This window comes from Thunnus maccoyii, chromosome 5, assembly GCF_910596095.1.
Source record: "Thunnus maccoyii chromosome 5, fThuMac1.1, whole genome shotgun sequence".
Lineage (NCBI taxonomy): Eukaryota > Metazoa > Chordata > Actinopteri > Scombriformes > Scombridae > Thunnus > Thunnus maccoyii.
The window spans coordinates 33,476,997-33,498,177 of NC_056537.1; the positions used below are offsets into that span (position 1 = coordinate 33,476,997).

General features: G+C 39.1%; 1 protein-coding gene across 1 annotated transcript in view; it reads left to right on the top strand.

The window, feature by feature from the left end:
- Positions 1-21,181, top strand: part of lrp5 (low density lipoprotein receptor-related protein 5) — a 71,304-nt gene that overhangs the window by 8,408 nt on the left and 41,715 nt on the right. The window contains exons 2-7 of the mRNA XM_042411728.1: positions 7,180-7,380; positions 7,653-7,869; positions 11,859-11,927; positions 12,108-12,236; positions 18,635-18,831; positions 19,095-19,226. Of these exons, the coding sequence (XP_042267662.1) occupies positions 7,180-7,380; positions 7,653-7,869; positions 11,859-11,927; positions 12,108-12,236; positions 18,635-18,831; positions 19,095-19,226 (945 nt within the window). The remainder of the gene's footprint in view (positions 1-7,179; positions 7,381-7,652; positions 7,870-11,858; positions 11,928-12,107; positions 12,237-18,634; positions 18,832-19,094; positions 19,227-21,181) is intronic.

The window sequence follows — 21,181 nt, forward strand, 5'->3', positions numbered from 1 at the left end:
GTCTGGCTGGTCCAGTCTGTCTGGGGTGCAGTTACTGTTTATGTGTGTGTTCACTATGAAACTTAATGTTTTTAACAATGTTATGCGCTCCATGCGAGGACGTAATGTTCGGTTGCAGTAGTCTGGGCTTGTCCTCTCAGTCACAAGGAAACCCCAGCTGGCCTGGGGAGGTTAGCCAGCGCTAATCCTCACTGGAGCGTCTCTTTTGGGCTAGAGGTGACCTGAAGAGGCTCTCAGTGTGTGGTCTCCCCTTCACTATGTTTATGTCTCTTTTGATTTTCTGATTTTGATCCGTGTCAGTTCCTATGGACTGTAGTTCTGTTGATAGATGAGGCTGGTGATCAGTGTTTTATGACTGCAGGCCTGTGCGGTTATATTGCTGCTTTTGTGTTATCATTCAGCTTAGGTGCAAGCTTACTTCTGTGTTTATTGTGTGGTAAAATACTTCATCACATTTCATTTATGATGCCAACAAACAGTTTGCTTTTTTTTTTCGCTGGCCATGTAAGGCTGGGTTTTCTGCTATTCATATATAATATCATATATCCTTCATTGTACCTTTTTAATTAATTCTTAATTAATTAGTTAAATCCAGCGAAACATATTAAAATCACAATGAAATCATTTTCCATTACATGAAGGCGAGATGTGTCAAGTTTGTTAGGTACAAATAGCATCTCATGTACAGATGGTTTACAAATCAAAGGACAAACACACTTTCTACATGTGTTTTTCAGACTTGCACGCAGACAGCTGTGGACTTCTATATATATTACATACTAGTCTGTTGTTTGCGTACTCAGACATGTTCCACACATGAACATAAGAACATAAGATGGCAACCTCATGACAGAAAGAAGAGTTCTTCTGTTTGTTTTATTTGGCTGAACAAGAAAAAGAAAAATGGTGTGTGCGACTGCTTACAAAGAATAAGACCAAGGATGGGGAATACTTTGCATACTGTACACTACACAAGCATCCAGTTTACTTTTCTAGTGTAAGCACAAGTCACATTTTGCTTCTGAAAGACCAAGAAAAGTCACGTCTGTTGTTTCCCCAACTGCTGGAAAAGTGAAGGGGGCTCCAATGTTAGCAACAACGGGTTAGCATAACCTAACGATGCTAAACAGAGAAATAAAGAACAGGAAAATTTGTGACGCTGAGTCTCCCGAGTTTTGCCCAGCGCATCCCACAACCCCCCCGCACCAGCCCAAAGCAGTCAACATGTGGGAAACACTGTGAAGTGTCCAAAAGATATGAGAATATTTAGTTTTAGGTCATATTGCAAGAACTTTCATGAGTTTGCTGCACTAACACTAAAAGCAGTCTTTCCAAGTTCAGTCCTGGCACGAGGTGCCTGAAGAGCCAGACAGTGGGTTAGTGGGTCAGAGTTTGAAGTGGACCAGAGTTCCAGTGCAACAGAGATGTGACATATGATGATAATTTTCCAGTCAGGGTTTTATAGATACAGAGCCAGTGATTTTTGTGTCTCTGAGTCAGAAAAGCCCAAGCAACCTTATCATAGAAGATAAGGTGGTGAGTATTGGAGTCATCACCAGTAATAAATCTTAGGGCTGAGTGGTAAACTGAGTCTAAAGGCCTAAGTGTGAAGGTAGCAGCATTTCTTTAAATTACATCCCATAATCTAAGACTGATAAGATAGGTTATTCAACAATCCTGTTCCTACAGATTGGGGGGAAGTTGGATTTATTCCTGTATAGAGCAACAATGTTCTTGACATGGTGATTGTATGTGAATTTGTCGTTGAGCCGGATGCGAAGGTATCTGTATTCTATAACCCATTCAAATTTTATACCACAAATAAAGCTTGTGATAAATGATCCACTGTGTTATTATTAATGTCACGTCTCCAGCAGTGGAGAGCAGCCTCTCTGCTCCTCTGTGTTATTATTAATGTCACGTCTCCAGCAGTGGAGAGCAGCCTCTCTGCTCCTCTGTGTTATTATTAATGTCACGTCTCCAGCAGTGGAGAGCAGCCTCTCTGCTCCTCTGTGTTATTATTAATGTCACGTCTTCAGCAGTGGAGAGCAGCCTCTCTGCTGCTCTGTGTTATTATTAATGTCATGTCTCCAGCAGTGAAGAGCAGCCTCTCTGCTGCTCTGTGTTATTATTAATGTCACGTCTCCAGCAGTGAAGAGCAGCCTCTCTGCTGCTCTGTTAGCATTGGGGAAAACCATCATTGTCCAACACGCTGAGCAGGCGCAGGGTTTTTGAGGTGAAACAGACTGAGTTATTTTCATCACCTCAGAGTTGGTTGAAGTTGTTTAATGCTGCAGTGTGTGTTGGTCAGCTGGTCTCATTTGTTACTGCTGATTGCTGCTCCGCTAATGTTAGTCTCTGAGTGACGGCGTAGAAAGTTCACAATATACTTCACGTTTGTCTCGCAAAGGTAATTATTTAGTCATTAAATCAAAATATCCTTGCAACAGCTGCCTTTTTTGAAGATGAATTATAAAGTGTGTGCGTGCTGTCTGGGTACTGCACTGCCCACGCAGTTGAGTTCTGCCTTTTTCGTTCCGTCAACATTACATGCCGGAATTTTCAATATAGGTGGTGGCCAGTAATACAAAGGTAGCCTGCCTTTGAGTTAGATAGGCAGGGGAAACCATGAATACATTTTCATTTACACATTTGTCAGATCACAAATCTGATTACACTGCGTCTCGGTTTTCCTGGGCTACATGCAAATCAGGAATGACTACTCCAGTGCAGAATGTGGTGGTAATACACCTGTAAAAAACACCAGAAAAAGAATAACTTTTGCAATTTGCAGTTTAGTTACAACAATAACAGTTTAGCTAGCAAGCTAACAACTATCCATTAATTTCTTCTTCATGGGCTCTCACTCACCATCCTCCCTCATCCATACAGATCATTCAATGGTTGAATTGATCAGGGCTACAGCAGCTCAGTACACCTTCTGTATGGTCATATGTGTGGAAATCACCAGAGCTGCTTTCCTCCTGTGACTTTAATGAGGCAGGAGAACAAAAGCGAATTTCAGTGTAACTTTAGCTGCCATTGTCACAAAAGACCCCGTGAGTGACTGTTTCAGTTACGATTATGTATGGGTCTTGGTGAGATGGAGGCGTTAACACCTTTTCAACATCTGGCTAGAATGCATCTCATTTACACTTGGCTTATTTGATATCTGATAGCTATCTGATCCGCCCCAGACGCATGAATGACAAATTGTAAATGGGATCTTTGTGTCATCTGTTAGGTTTTATTATCCAAACCAGAAACAAAAGTACTATGAAAAAAATAAAAGAATACACTGATAGAAAACAGATCAAGATTCTATAAGTTCTTCAACTTGTCACCAAAAATGGGTCATGGTACTGATTGAAGAGCGAGAAGCTTACTTGTAGTCATAGAAGTATGCTTGTGTAGTCTGATGACTTCTCCGTGACAGCAGTGAAAGCACATTCACTTTGATGTCAGTCACAAAATAGCTTTTTTTATAATTGAATTAGTGATTCATTAATTGAAGTAATTGTCTTTTGAGGACTGGGTGTTGGTATGGGACAGTGTCCATACTGACAGAGTCGGTGTGTCTTAATGCTGAGGGGATTACAGTAGGCAAGGTTGTGCCAAACCACAGCGTAGCAGCTCTGCCACCCTGCCAGGCCAAAACCACAAGTTTCCCCAGAGGCACTGTGGCAGCTGCTGTGACAGCTACTGCCTCCAACAGTGGGAGGACCACATCTCTGAGTTACTGAGCTGCACACACACACACATACAGTCTGGACTCTGGCATACACATGCAGGCAAAGCGTTGTTAACGTTGTTAAAATCATTTTTTCTCCTTGCGGTGGTGATTAGTATATGTGTTTCCTATAAATGTCATCCAACTTGTGTTTTTGTAGATAGTGTATGAAACATTTGAGGACAGAACGATTGATGTAAAACTTATTTGTGGATACAAAAGATCTTTTTTTTCTTTTCGATGGCCTCTGCAGATTGTTGCCAGATGGCAGTAATGTTAGGGGTTTTATGTTTTTGACAGTGCATGGTAGGGCTTTGTGCCAGTGAGTAGCAGTTTTGTCTGGTACAAACAGGTTTTAATTTTGCCAAAGCCTGTTTGGTTTTTTGGTGACTTGCAGTGAACTTGACTGGGGCATGTGCCCCTGGGGAGGGTGTAGAAGTAATGATGATCTGGCAGGATACACCAGGACTTTAGATCTTTTTACCAACAGCATAAGTGATTAATGAAATTAAACTTGGCTTAGACTGGTGCTAGATGACATTCACTGGACAGTGATCTTTCTAAAGGTCAAGCTCAGCTTGATGTATTTCACTCTGATCTTAGAACACATTATGGTTGAGAAGTTCATGATGTTGGTGATTCCAGTCCAAGAGTGGTTCTTGTTTTTTGTTTTATTTGATTCAGTTGTGTGAATTATGATTAAAGAGATACCTCTGATTTTTTTTGTATTGTGCTTGCATAAAGGTTGGGGATGCTTTGAGGGTCTAGGAATCAAGGGTCATATGCTGTACAGATTGTAAAGCCCCTTGAGGCAAATTCGTGATTTATGACATCAGGCTATATAAATAAAATTAACTTGACTTGATTTGACTTATAAGACAAAGATCATAAAAATAATGGTCAGACTCGATACAGCAGAGTCTGAAATATCCTGACTTTTAGTTCCCAGTATGAGTCAAACTCCAAAGATGCTGGCTCCTACATTTCCCATGATGCAACTTGATTATATCTTTTATGAGAGCCTCCCTGATAAATAAATGCCCATGCTTTTGGCTGGAATGGCCATGGACCAGGCCTATAACCCTGAATGTCTGTTACACCATTGGTCGGCCGGCCCAGTGTTGGAGTTTTCCCATTGGCTGTTGCTCTTTCAAAATGAATCAGTGTAAACAGTTTCTATTACGTTTGCAGTGGAGCCCTGAGCACAGCTCACTCTCAGCAGGACTGAGAGTGAGTGCAGTTCAGAAATACATTTTAAAAGCACACATTTACTGACCAAAGTGTCTCACATGGAGGCTCCAACACTGACGGGAGCACCAACCCGCAGATACAAAGAGACATGACGGGGCTATTTTACCAGCCTGCACATTTTTTATTTCTTTCAATTGAGATATTATTGAATTTATATAGTGATGTTGCTGATGGAAACATTACTGTTGCTGCCGTAAGAAACAATATTTTGTCATATATAAATAATATAAATCTATTGTAATCTTGTTCTGAATTTATTGTTTTTTAAAACAATAATTCAAACCTCCCCAATTCTTTAGTAATGAAAAAGAACTGATAAGAGTATTAATAAATACTCTTATTTCTTTCTTCTGGAGTTTTGTTTATTCCCCCAGTGCAGTCAACAAAGCAACATAACACATCAGTATAACCACCATCTCTACTGTTCAGATAATTTTAACACCTGCTGACACTAACATGGTGAAAACTGGTTAGATATTGAAAATAATCTGAATCAAGCTGATGAGCGATGGTGAAATTAATCAGCAGCTTTAACCAGGAAACCAACCAGAAGAAGAACAAACACGTAACTGACAGCAGGAGGTTTTAAGGTCTGTTGGTTCACAGACAGTCTCAACTCTCTGTTTTCATCTTTAACCTGAAGTGTTCTTGAAGGAAATCTGATCACAGAACAGCAGCTCTGAACTTTGGAATGAATAATCTGGAACAAAAGTCAAATATTAACAGACAATATAAATCTTTATCAGTTGGATCAAAAAGGAAATAAAAAGTGAGTAGATGGTATTATTGCAGTCTGCATCTCTGTGATATGTGCGAAGCAGACACATAAATTGCTTGTGAGTAAGATAAAGATAAACTTTGAACCATAGCCACCCCACAGCTGGAAGTTCAAACAGTTCAAATCCATTCACTACAAGCCAGTTTTACCAATATTTTGTTCACAGTGTGTTTTTTAAATAAAAGTTGTAATGATAACAGTCCAAAATTATGTGAAAATACATAGTTTTTAATCTTGGGGGTGGACCCCCAAACCCATTGACCTGGTTATTTTATTTGCGGCTGTCTGCCAGACTGCTGCAGGTATGACTATTTAAACAAACAGAACCAGATAAAAATGCCACCAGTATTTTATTGAACACCTTAGCTATGGATACATATCCTTCTGCCTTTTTCCAGTAGCCTCAGACTTTTTCCTTGGTAGACTGCTCTTGTTTTCCATTGGAACAATTAATAAGAATGCTGCCAAATTACTGCTTTCTGATTGGCTGCTGTTTGTGATCAATAACGAGACCTAATTAAAGTTTGAATGTAAAGTTTCTAACCGCTGCATTTGTTTAACACTCATTAATAGAATTTCTATTCACATGGATTTTTTGCTCCCTGCATAGGAAACTAATGATAATGATATTCCAACTGTTATTTGGCATCCAATGACATGCTTTTTTAATGATATAACACAAAATAATAATCAACATTAATAATCAGGGGAGACAATTAGCCTACATTTTAATTGATAGATGGTGGTAAGGGACCTGGATAATGGATGGGGGGGTGCTGGCCCAAAAAAGGTTGAGAACCACTGCTCTAGTACTAGTAAGTTTCCAGTATGGTGATCCCCGAAAGAAACTGACATGATAAGCTGTCTTCCAAATGATCAAGGCATCATCCAGTTCTATGTGAAATATTAGATACCCTATATAAATTAGGAACACCACAGTTGCCCAGAAAATAGCAGAAGGTGTGCCAAATTTTCCCGTGTCATTCCTCTCAGCCACTGAGAAATTCCACAGTTTTTTTCCATGAATGAGCTAAAATGCAACGTGACTAGAGTAATATACTGTTTGCTTATCTAATAATACTTTCAAAAGGGTATTCATTATGAGTTTAAGCCAATATATTATGTCTTCACGAAGAGAATCTTGATGACTTCAATTTAAAGCTTTTTTATATCAAATATTGCTGAAGCCAGAGCTGTTTGATTGAATAATTTCTTTTAGTAGGTTGATACAGTTGAATTGGCATAATTTATACTTCACTTCAGATGCTCTCAAACAATCACAGCATTTAAAAATGTGATAGGTGAATTTCTTTAGGAGCCATAGCCATCTGTTCTTATGTGGTACATATTTGTTTGTCTTTTGCTGTTTCTGAAAGAAAGTTTGAAATGTAAGGTATTTATATGATCCTCTCCCGTCCAGGCTCTCCGCTCCTCCTGTTTGCCAACCGGCGTGACGTAAGACTGGTGGATGCAGAAGGCGTGCGGGGTGAGTCGCCCATCGTTGTTAGTGACCTGGAGGATGCGGCAGCGGTGGACTTCCTGTACTCTGAGGGCCTGATATTTTGGACAGATGTCAGCGAGGAGGCCATCAAACAGACACACTGGAATCAGTCATCCAACTGTAAGTCTGCCAATTGTTTGCTGCGTGTTTATTCTCCCATTTAGTGAATTAGTTTTCCCATAAAGAGCAACAGTATCTGTGTTACTGTTTATTACTGGTTTACTGTAACAACAGTATAAACAGTGGGCTGGTGATTACTAGAACACAAGTAACACAGCAATTTAGAAATATTCGGGCAGTGGTTCAGCAGTAGCTTTGTGAGCTGAAAATGTTTGAATGAAGAATATATCCTCTTTCTTGTCATCATCTCACTGTGTGTTTTCTGGTTGCAGCCCTTAAAGAGGCACTGGGAACTGGGCAGACTGTGGTCGTATCAGGGCTAGACAGTCCTGATGGGCTGGCCTGTGACTGGTTGGGCAGGAAACTCTATTGGACCGACTCTGAGACCAATCGGATTGAAGTGGCCAACCTGGACGGCACCTCCAGGAAGGTCCTGTTTTGGATGGACTTGGACCAGCCCAGGGCTATAGCACTCAACCCTGCTCAACGGTAACAAAACAGACAATAGGCACCATACACGAACACACAGGCACTGCAGAGTACTGTTTTTAAGGCTGTTCTCAGTGTTAACGGAAATATCAAATGGAAAAGAGGCAATAGATCAATTGTAAAGGCGTGTTCAGATAGTTGACACAAATAATAATAATATTTTTATTTATCCAGGTTTATCTGTCTCTGCCTCCACCATTACTCAAACTTTGGAAAAATAGAGAAAAAACAAAACTACCTACATGGCTAGGATACCTTAGAAATCTTTGTAATTTGGGTGAACAGACTTTTTAACAGCGTCCCTTGTACTTCCTTTTAAGACTTTTAGAGGACATGTCCGACCAAGTCTTCTCGAAGTGTTGAAATTAAACAATGCACTATAGTGGCAACAAAATAAAATACAAGGAAACACAAGAGAGTTTTAAAAAACATGCTGAAGAAGCCTACATATCCTAGCTAGCATAAAATACTCTGGATGTAATGACAATGAGATATTAAAATGAAGTGAATAGAGAAGATGAGATGGAAGAGAAGGCCTGCTCTGCAGTTTCCTCTGTGTGGTTTGAACTTCAGGTTGACCTCCCTCCTTTCTTACACACAACATGTTGGATCAGCAAAGCCTGAGCTCTTCAGATGATAGATTTACTGTTGTGGGTAGATTTAGTTAGAATAGGGTGTAGCAGGAAAGAGCATTTCTGCTAATTACCTTAAATGGTATTTGACCTTGTGATGTGAATTGGCCTATTGTTTTTCAATAGCATGAGCTTTTTGTTTTACTCAAATGATTTATGATTGTATTTTTACTGTTTTTATGATGGTTTGGAGTGCAGAGGTGTCCCATTTCTTTCTTTACTTTGCCTCTAACCATGACCTCTACAGCATTTTTTAAAACGTGTATAAAGACACTACACTGCAATCAGAGGTTCAATGTGGTCTCCTTAGTTTAGGCTAAATGCATTCAATCCGTTCCTTCAACTGCAATTTTCTTGTATTGCTCAAACATTATGTATCTGTCATACTGTAAACTGTTGTCTTGAACAGCCTCAACACCATGTCAGCTCCAGGAAAAGCCAGATTGCAAATATGTACAGCTAACATTTATATAGATTACAATAAGGACAGGGTGTGTCTGTGTTTGGAGTTGTTGGCATATCTGTTGGTCATACTGTAACTGAACCATGGTGGGTGCAGGGCAGGCAGGAGACAAGAGGAAACACTCACGAAAATACTCTGGCAGTGGGAGAAGATAAGATAGCTGGTGTAGGGGAGATACTGACAAAGTTGACAGACACACAAGAAACTAGGTTATTAAGAGAAATCAGTTGAAAGCAGGAAATTACAGCTGTATATGAAAAGATTTGTCAGATTTGAAATGAAAGTGCAGTCATAGAACACATTTTTCCTTACTGTACAAATTTGTACGATTTTGCAAATAGCCTACTGTTCGGCTGTGAAAACCACAAATACTTTAGATTAAGATATTTTGCAATCTGAGTGTCTCATTTTCATCGTAGAGTCCAACATTCCTGTTGTTTCTGATAACATGTTACTCACCACACCTTTAAAAAGGAGTGTGCAAGTCAACAACACAAGCTCTCAGACAGGTTGTAGACACTGCACAGACACTCACTGGGAAGTTAAAACAAAAGTGAACATTTATATTATGACCCAAACTATTCTTCCATAATATTTGGTTCAAGTTTGGCCTATTACTGTATACTTCCTGTAGTTGTACAATTTGAAGCACATTTTTGGGTGCCTTCAGCAGTAAAACAAAAATTTTTTTAGATAATCTGGTTTTCTGATGTTGCTGTCTTTGTGTGGGGCACTGTTGTAAAGCTGTGTTCAGTGACCACCATGTTACCAATTCTTAGCAAAGTAGCAGGTGAGAAAAATGTGACAACCAATAAATATGAAGGTAAAACATACATAAATAAGATCCAAGTTGTTCTTGTCCTTTAAATCACTATAAAGTATCTGAATTCAAGTCAGTTCAACTCAGGTTGGTCCAGGTCAGATCAAACATGGTCAGTTTAGTTTATTTTGTAAGAAGACAATCACAAATGACTTTCAAAACGCTCGGCTATAATGTTTTAAAATTGAGTCAAGAGGCTTTAAGGTGGAGGGAGAGGCATGCATATATACAATATCACCATAATCAAGTGCAGATGTAATTGTAGATAGTACAAATGTCTTCTGACTAGCAGAAGATAAAAATGATTTGTTTCTATACAGAAATTCCATCTTAACCTTCAGGTTGCGGGTCAGGTGTTCCACATGGGTCTTTAGTAACATTTGACAATTTAAATTTGAGAGCCCTTAAGGGTTGAGTGACATCAAAAATAGTATACAATTAATTTTGTCAACATTTATTTAAGCTTGTATTTGATAATATATCTGAAATGCATCAAAGGCAGACTAGATTTACTATGGACAGTGGTATAGAAAATGGTATCATCTGCATAGAAAAGTACATTTCATGTAGAGTGGCAGAGATTCATTATGTATGTATACAGAAAAGATTTAATCTAACTTTAAACAGGTCAAGCCATCACATACTGTATCATCTCAGGTCCATTCAAGTCATTTACCTTAAGTGATTAACTTTCATGACTAAGTCCCTCTGAAACCATTTTAGTCAGACTCTCCTGATTCAGCTCAAGGCCATCCAGTTCAAATCAATTCAGGACAGGGAAGTTGATGTTTAATCACCTTCAGTCAGTTCTATTTAACTCAAATCAGTTTAAGTCAAATGTGGTGTATTCAGGTGAAGTCAAAAAAGTTCATTTCAGTTTAGGCCAAGTCTTTTAGCTATAACATGCATTTCTGGCAACACTGTTGCATTATAAATATTGCCAGTGTGTGTAGATAAACATGAATTAATCACACAAATAAAATCACACCAATAAATTAGAAAGAAAAAGCTCTGCTTCCACTTCATCTCCCTTCTTTTTCCATCTCTCCTGTCTCTCTCTTTGGTTTCCTGCTCTGTAATTGTCGTTTCTACATTACCGGCCAAAGGAATGCAGATCTGTCTGTCATTCTTAAACTGTAGGTAGACAACACACACATAACATTGTGTGTGTCTCTATCTCTCACATACACACACTGCCACAGCATTTAATAAGCAGCATTCAAACCAATAACTATTGCTTGTGAGACAGGCTGATTTATTGTGCTTTACTTTATTATACTGTGAACTCAACCAGAGCAGAGTCAGAGTGTTAGTAATTTTATTGTACATATGATTTATGGTATAGAGAAAACATATTTCTAGTACTATGTACATTTACAGGTATATCCAGTTACAGTTTTTTGTCTTTTTTTCATTAAATGCATAATATCTCATTTTATAAACAAGCAAAAGAAATGACCTCTGAAAGTAAAATTTTAAGTATTGCTTTGTTTTGAGAAGGTACAGGGACGTGTTTAGAATTTTTATTATAGTGATAACACAATGTATTTATACAGGTTTGAATAAATACTGTATATACTCCTCAAACAAAGCCTGGAAATTGAGGCATAATAAAACTGAAAGAAGAGTGACCAAAAAATAGGAAGAATAGAAATATACATGAAAATAGAGAGAGAAAAAGAAATCTCAAACATTTGAGATGGACTAAGTTACAGACATTACAAAAAAGAAGCACAGAATAAGAAAACGCTAAAAATGAAAAACAATTGTGAAATTTCAGCATCACTCAAGCCTGGTGGACTGTTATTGGCATTGAAGTGACACTGACATTAAACAGGTAGAAGATAGCTATGAGGAGCAGAAGAGGAGTGTGTTGGAATGTTAGCAGATGGGGAGTTTTTGTTCTAAAAGAGTATGAGCAGGAGATTGAGCAGCTGTCCAAGTAATCACTGACTCATCATTGAGTCATCAGTACCAACCGACAACCTATGGTGTGTTTGTGGAGCAGTATTTACCTTTAAATTGCAAAATGACCTATTTGTATTATTGACATAGTTCTTTCTTTTTTTTTCAGCTACATGTACTGGACAGACTGGGGAGAGGAGCCTAGGATAGAGCGTGCTGGTATGGACGGCAGCAACAGGTACTGTCACTACGTAAGCCTTATACAAAGCACCTCTCTGTATTTAAAGTTTCTGTAGTATCCACAGCGCAACCAGACCTACAGGTGCAGTGACAGTTGTACAAGACTAACAAAACCAAAATCGAATACACATCAATACTGTTTCCATCTCTTCATTTTGTGTGCCTCTGTCCCCAACAGGAAAGTGATTGTGAATGTGGACATATACTGGCCCAATGGTCTGACCATTGACCTGGTGGAGCAGAAGTTGTACTGGGCAGATGCCAAGCTCAGCTTTATTCACAGAGCTAACCTGGACGGATCTGCACGGTAAGGACCTTTGTGTATGTGTGTGTATTAGGGGTGTAACAGTACGTGTATCCATCCTGAATCATTTGGTACAGGATGTTCGGTTCAGTACGCAACTTTCCTTGGTTCAGTATGCTCCGTGACCCAAACAATTACCCTTAAAGTAGTTTAATAATCCACTTGCTCTGACGTGCGGAACAATAATTCTAGCACTTGAGTTCCACCTGGAACGTTTTGGCAGTGCACCACTTGACTATAGCATGTTCATGGATGTATTCTAGCCCACTTAGCCAAGTTACCCCAGTTACCTTGGTTACCCATGCTCATGTAGTGTCGCTGCTTTCATTATTATTAAAATATGTGCCATTATACCCTTATTTAAACAATGTCTCGTCTCCACATCGCCCTCCCCTCTCTGTAACGGTTGCCTTTGAGTGAAGCTGTTTGGAACAACTATAAACACATTTGATTTCTGACGTGATCAGACAGCACATTGTAAGAAGCACTTCTGAGCGATCATTAATCAGCATAAAACAGCTGGTAGCAGGTGTCCTGACTGCTTGCAGAAACAGAAAGCTTGTTTTCCTTTTACACTGCAGCACTACTAAACTGTGTCAGTAATAGTTTTGTCCAATGAGCCATTGTTGGGTGTTAACATTTGTCAAAATAAAAGACCAAAATATTATTTTCTTTTTTTTCTGCTGTACTGAAAACATACAGAACCATGACCCAAAAACCGTACCATGAATTTTGTGTACTGTTACACCCCTAGTTTGTATGGGAGTGAATGTAGCTGGATTAGTATGCTATCGAACTCTGCTAAGTACCTGAAATGTATGACTCTCAAATGAACTGACATTTGGAGAGTATCTTCACAATTCAGTCAGCCACCTATTGGCTCTGGCCTCATCACTCCCTGCAGCATACGGACAGAGTTTGTGGTGTGCTGAGCCACAACTTTAGAACTCAGGTGGATGCCGAGGTGGAGGTGGAGCTGACTGAAAGCGAAATAAGCAGCAGTGGTCGTTGTGCAGGCCATTGAAGCAGTGGCAGCATTGACAGAACAGAAGGAGGGTTCTGTCAGAAGTGCTTGTCAGATTGCTGAACAGCATCGGAAATCCCCCCCCCCCTCCACAACTTTCTGGCGTTGGATTAGGGGGGGTTGTAACTTTATGAAACAGACGGTCTGACATTCACACCCAATTCACACCTTTATTGTCCAGCTGTGTGGAGGTGAGAAAGGAGCTAGAGTTGTAACCTCTCACTTAAGCTCTCTTGTTTCATTCTTGACACAAGTATTTCTGTCACTCTTAATGTGAACAACAGAGTGCAACAACATGAATGTCTTCCAAGAGAGACTTTCTCTATGAGGGCTGACTTTCACTCCGCCTTTGAGTGTGGCTGAATGAACTAGTTCTGATTGACCACAAACCAGCCCTTAGCATTTTTTTTACAGCTTAAACAGGACACAAAATTGTAATGGCTCTTGGATTCATATTTCAGTGAGTGGTGTATGTCACATAGAATCACTCTTCCCATTCATACTGACCATTAAGAGATCCCTTCCTAACGTGCCTCCCATGGAAGAGACGGGGGACAAAATCCATAGTCCTCATTCCGTGCAAAAATATATTCCAAAGCTTTGTCTGAAGCTAATATGAGCTTTCAGCAGTCTGAGTTCATCAAATTAATTTTTCTTCCAAAGTTACAGTCTTTTTAGTACTTTTTGTTTTGTTTTTCTCTCAGTGTTTCTGTGCTGAGCTGTGGTGGAGGGATAGTAGCATAGAGGGGGATTTTCGGACTGAAAAGACTAACTTTGCAAGATACCCGCTTGATTTGTCTAACTCAGACTGCTGAAGCCTCATCTGTACTAACGTCAGATTAAATTTGGAAAGTATTTTTGCACAGAATGAGGACTGTGGATTTTGTAACTCATCGCTTACATGGAAAGCATGAAGGGGTGGAATATCTTAATGGCCAGTGTGAAAAGAAGAAATGTGATTATAGCAAGCAAAAAAAAAACAAAAAAAATTGAAAGTACATATGGGCGCCTGAGTATTGTTTTAAGACAGACTTGAACATTTTTTGAGCTATCCTTTAATTTAATTCCCCCGTAAACCCGTGAGTGACCTGTCTATTTACTGATTTATCTATAGACTGATATAGGTACTACGTATGTAGATAAATAGATTTATCAGTATCTTTGCCCCTGTTTTCTTTCAGTCTCAAACTCCTATCGTTCTTATCATTGCTAAGTCTACTGGTGGTCTGGAGATGCAGCCATTGTTTACAGGGGCTTTAACCCCCCAGTTTACAGTCAACTCCACCTCTATGCTCTGATGTTCAAATGTGATAGCTGTCTATGGGATTGAAGCAATATTGAGATTGTGTTTCTTGTGATAATACTATTTATTTGACAGGCTATGTGTAATAGTTGTTATGGAAATGTCAGTCCTCAATTGTTAAATGGTCTCTTTATATTTTGAGAAACACAAAGAGAGGAAGAACTGAAAGTGCAGGGCTGATCTCCTCACACACACACACACACGCACACACACACACACACACACACAGCAGACTGGATGAAACAGACTTTTCTTACTTGAGTTGAATACAACTACTCACTTCCGTAAGCGCAACGAAATCTGGCAGTGGAGGAGATGGTACGAGCAATTTATCAAACAAGCATTACATAAACTTAAATATGATGTTTTTGACGTCCAGCAGTCAACTCCCACTCCCATCAGCCAATATATCCATATATATCGTTATGCTAATAGTGAACTGTTATGAACAAGCTCAAAATGGACGTTCACTGTATGTAACGATTGAATCTAATTAGACTTGAGCCTTATAAGTAGACTTACCAGCTGTACCTACAGCAGCAGCAGCAGAGGGAGGAGGACAGAGGAAAGCAGAAAGCTGTTAACCAGTTAATTGTGAAAGACATGCAGCTTTTCTTAACGGGGGAGTCTGAGGGCTTCAACCATTAATCAGTTGAGCAGGATGAAAGGTTATTGTGAGGGTGTGGTCAAGAAGGAGATATGGTCTGATTTTAATTAGTCTACATATTAAAAAGATCATCTGGTTGTTACAAACAAGTTTTCAATAAATAGATAGATTCTTTATTGTAGGGATCGTGAATACTGTAAACCTTTGTGCTATATAAAAAAAAACTAACTCAGTCTAAATATATACTGTATATCAATTGCAATCTTCACATTTTTACATTTGTAATACTAAAATTGTCAGTTATTGTATTGTATCAGCCACAAAAAACATCTTGCTTTGAACCATAGGAGCTTAGCCCATCTCTAGAAAATAGTATACATTTTCTTCATTCTTTGGCATTTATTACAATTACAGCCATCTGGGCCTCCAGAGCCCTTCTGGTGTCAAAAGCCCTTGGTAAATTAACATGCACATGACTCTATGTATGTAAGGAACAATTCTATGGTAGTTTTAAGTCATTCCACTGCCAGTGTGCACAAATATGGGTCAAGTCGGAGGCCTAATTTTAAGGATGGTAGTGAGCAGGGTTTTGAGAACAGGGGTGTTTGAGAGTTAGGTAAAGACAAAGTTTGTACTCATTATGTCCTGTATGTTGGGTTCAGTTTATGCTCCTGTGTTCATATTTCTGTAAAGTGGCATTGGAAAAGTATGAGTTAAAGTACAACAAAGTTTTTAATTGAAAAAGCTCAGAATAAAAGTTGTAAATCCAAAGTTATCTATTCATAGTTGTCTCTTTGGAGTGATGCTAAAGATGAGCTTGCATACTAAAACCTTGAGGTAACATAATGCAATTTTATGGCCTGTAAAAAATATTTTTGGCTGGTAAATTTCCTCTGTTTACCTTCATTGGTCAAAGAGTTAATTTTGGACCTTTGTTGTCCAAATGATCAGCTGTAATTACATACAAAGTTATATTGGCTGTTTGGTTAAGGTGGGAAATACAATACAATTCCAGTACCTGTAAGTGTTACTAAACAATATACACTATTGCAGGATCTCCTATCGAATCTGTAAAGATCAGCAAAAAAATTCTTTGAGTTTTCACCATGTTCAACTTCTTTCCAACAAAGAAAAGGAGGAGGGGAAAAGAAAAATAGCTGTTCAGACAGAATGAAAGAAAAATAGAGAGAGAGAGAGAGAGTATGAGAGAGTTGTCCAACACAAACAGAGCTGTGGTATGGAGGCCCCAGTCAAAACACACACACGGCTCCACACACACTCCCAGTGCATCTCTCTCACAGCTCAATCTTTCCTTCTTTCCTTTAGTGTAACATCCCTCCAGTCTTATCATACTCCCTCTCTTTAGTCATCCAGCCTTCCTCCATAACTCTTTCAGTGTGTCTCCTACCATGGATGTTTCTAGATAGACAAAAAATTACATTTCTAAATTAGTCTCATCACTGTACATCAAGATGAATGTGCATAAGGGGTTGTAGCACACTAAAGCACACATAACTGACATTAGTCCTTGAAAATCCTTTGGAAAAACATCTGTAAAATAATGTAAATCTGCATTGTGGCATGTGAGAATTAGCTACATTTTCTCTTTGAGACACAAAGTTCTTTTGGATCTCAAGAAAAAAATGTACATATATACTTGTTTTTACACTAAAGGAACTAAACAACTCAGATCTTAGAGTCATCAGTGTCATCAGAATCACCTTGAAAGTTACAGCTTACTAGTGCGAAGGAAGAATAAAAAACAGGAACAAAAAGGGGACCAAGAATGGAGCCTTGGGGAACACCATAAATAGGTGGATGATAGGAAGAAGAGACGTCACCAGTTAGAAAGAGAGGGTTTGGCTCCAATCATAACCCAGTGTAAGGAAGGATCCCTAAAGCTCTTTCTACTAAGTCCATTATTAGTGTTTTTTGGTACTACCATAAAAGAAGTCTCAAAATCAGAAATTTCAAATCATGTGCACAGTGAATAGATAGACACATCACACAATGTAATTATACAACCTTCAGAGAGACAGAGCACCAGAAAACAACTGCTGCTAGTCTAGCATAATGTTACCTGCAGCTGAGTCCTACAATTGTTACAATATGTTGGATTGAATCCAAACCAAAATTTTGTGGAAATGTTTGATGCTGTTGGAAGAATGGCACAACCTCAGGCGGTGTCTTCGTTCCCTACGACAGCAGCATAATACTTCTGTACACTAGCTCTCCCTTTTCTTTGTTATTGCTTGAAGCTGAACAAGGCAGAATTTTCATATTACCACATTAGTCATTGTGTAGCCAATTAGGAGTATGTTTAAAGGTGTGTGAGCGACAGATACTGTTGGATATCCTGTAATAGAGTTATGGGGGAGGTTTTAATCTGAATGTACCTGACAGCTTGAGTAATTAAATAATTTGCCTGTTTGCCCCCACCCACCCACATACACATACACACACACACACACACACACACATATACAAACAGAACGGCTTTGAAATCTGGAGTTGGTTAAATTTGTTCCTTCTTTTTTTCCTTAACCACTGCTGGCAGGCACCTCTGCTTTAACAGCACACACACACACACACACACACACACACACACACACACACACACACACACACACACACAGAGGACTAAAAATTCTGATTGATGAAAGCCAGTTTCTGGTGTGTTGATATTCTAAATACAAGCCTTCTTTGATCCTGTGCCTAAGTGTGTTTGTGTGAGTGCATTTTCCTGTAAGTGATTCTAAAGTGTGTTTTAGAAAAGAACCACTTCTCTCCCGATCAAATCTAACACTTGCTCACACACACACACTTCTCTAGCTTCCATTGCTTTTTGTAATTGTTTGGCCCTAAGGAAAGAGAGAGTGCATACCTTCACCAGGGCTGCACAATCCTCCAGATGTGTTGTTTTAATAATAAAGTGTTAAGAAACTTGAGTCTGTGTTATTGAGATACAAATACCGATCACGTCGCCTTGTGTTTCTGCCTGCCCAGTAAATTCAAGCAGGGCTCAAATAATGAATATTTGTTACTATTGGTTAATTTGCAGATTATTTTCTCGTTTAATTGATCCATCATTTGCTCTTTAAGATGGGAGAAAATTGTCAAAAATGTCCATCACATTTTCTAAAGCCTGGGTTGACATCTTTAAGCTGCTTTTTTGTCTGACTGACAGTCCAAAACCTGAGGATTCTCACTTTCTTATCACTTTTCCTCTCCCCATTAATCAACAAATTGTTACAAGTTGCAAAAATCATTTGCTCACACCCATGTGTTTAAATCACAAGCATGCCTTGCAATAAAAATCATGCTTGTTAATACAGTAAGAATCATTATTTAATTATAGTGTGTGTGTATTTACTTTCTTTTTACAATCTTACTTGAAGTACAATTATTTGATAAAAAAATAGTGTTGAAAATGAAATGAAAAAAAGTCTTTTCATTCTGTCTTGCAGTGAAACAGTGGTGGAAGGCACCCTGACCCATCCGTTTGCACTAACATTGTCTGAGGAGACTTTATACTGGACTGACTGGCAGACCCGCTCCATCCACGCCTGTAACAAACACAGCGGAGACAAAACCCGAGAGATCCTCAATGGGATTTACTCTCCTATGGACATTCAGGTCCTGGAGCCATATCGACAACCTTACAGTAAGTGCACTGTGTTTCATTTATATATACATACAGTATATATACCCTATTTCCTCAGATCAGACATGGTAGTCAGTTAAAATGATAGAAAACAGTATCAACATAAAGTAGAGTATTTGAAAATCTCACTGAATATGGTTCTGCAACTCAGTTTAACAGCACAAAGTTATTGTTTTCTATAGCCATGTCATTTTCTAGAAGGTAAAATCTTATTCATATCTTACTTGTTAATCATTTTTTTCTTCTTCTTTGTCTCTCTTCAGTCCAGACTCCGTGTAGTGAGAATAATGGAGGCTGTAGTCATCTCTGCCTACTCTCTCCAGTCCAGCCTTTCTACAGCTGTGCCTGCCCCACTGGAGTCCAGCTTAAACCAGATCAAAAGACATGCAAACCAGGTATGGATCCTATTTACACAAGTATGACCACAAACTAAACAGCCACTTCACTAATGGATCACCACACTACAGACTCATTTCTAATACAAATGAGAATGTCATACATTGATAGTAGAAGAAAGGGTTAGATTCTGTTAGTCAGCTCCTTTTGGATGCAGTTCTAGGTTGAAATACCTGGATTGGCCAACAGATGCCAACGGGTCTTTTATCTCTCCTCACTTATTTTCTCAAGTAAGGAGCAAAAATTCATTCAAGTATGAGGTTTCTACTTTTGAACAAACATCAAAAGTATCTAACTAACCTTGATTTTTGAAGTAACCTGCTCTAAGGCCAAGTTGAAACCTTCATATCATCAATAATTGAATAGCTTAATGATTCTGAACCAGTACCTCTGGTATTTAGAGCAACAAAAACTGATTACAAATGTAAATTGAATCTTTGAGTTTACTTATATCTTCAACCTGTGACCTAAGAAACATAAATAAATTGACTTTTTCAAAGCTTTCAACCAATTCAATCTCAAATATCAAGATCCATACTTCAGTCAAATGATAACAACTCTTCATGACAACTGAGCACATTTCATCCACTAAAGACACACACAAGGCGGGGTTGAAAGCTCCGGAGAAAGCCAGTGAGTGGACCGTGAATTAGACTTTTTTTGTCAAACTAGTGCCAAGTTACAAATGTCGAAAACCTCGAATGGATTTGATGAAGGATTTGAAGGGATTTGATAAGTACTGATTGAGTTTGGATGCGTTCTACTGAAGCCCGACTCTTGCGGTGGATACACAGAGTGATTCGCCGTCGCTGACCTCCATTACCATTGTTGGTGTTGGTAATGTAGTGATGCAGCATGGAGTATCAGCCTGAAAACAAGTTAAATGACCTCTCTGCTAGCGGAGCGGGACACCAACTGACCAGCCGCCATGTTGATTCCCACGATACTAAAACAATAGAGCCTTATTCTGCTAAAACACAACACTGTGTTAGAGCGCGTCTGCGTCTGTGTCTGTTAGGCTGTTATGTGAATGTATTAAATTTGAATGAAGCATGCCAACCAATCACTTAGCCACTGTTGACAATAAAAACAACAATGCTCTATTGTGTCAGCCCACAGTTTGTGTGTGTGTGTATGTGTGTGTGTGTGTGTGTCTTTGTGTCTGTGCTTCTAATTTGTTTTGCTTGGCTGGTTAAATTGAAGGCGTTTGTTATTACGCTGGCAGCAGAGCGTGCGTGTCAGTGTGTGTGTGTGTGTGTGTGTGTGTGAGTGTGTGACTGTTTGTCAGGGGTCTTTAAGTGTCTCAGAATGAAGTCAAGCGAAAAGAAGAGTGGAATCACAGATGCTTTCCCTCCTTCCTTTTCATTCTTTCCCTTCATTTATCCCCCCCTCGCTTCAGTCATTTAGGTAAGATGGAACAACTCTAAATGTCAGATCTGATTGGTGCCAAGGCTGCGAGATGCCAGATTCTGATTGGTTGTGAAAGTGCAGCTGGAAAGAGAGAGGGAGAAAGATTTACATGATTTGCAGAGCTATGTGCTTTTGATTGTTGAACTATTTGGCATTATTTTAGATATTGGGAGTATGTAAATAAGTGACAATTTCTCATCTTTGTTTGGTTTATAAAATGTAGATTTCCCGTAGACTTACTGAAATGATCAATATCATTCCTGCTAGTCAGCCTGCCTTGTCTTAATTTCAAGTGAAGTGATTTGAAATGTGGGACAAAGACTAAGAAAGAAAGGCTGGGGATATAGAAAGAAATACACATTGAACTGCTTTAAATTTGAGCTCCTCAGAGTCAGAGGTGTGAGAGACAAAGGAAAACAGTTAATTGTCTCCCATGAGGTGAGTTTGGCTCCTGTTAAATCTGAACCAACAGCTTAACACAGTGGAGGATCCCTCAGGACAACAGAGCCCTTTGTTTCCAGACTGGTTGGAGCAAGAAAGTGAT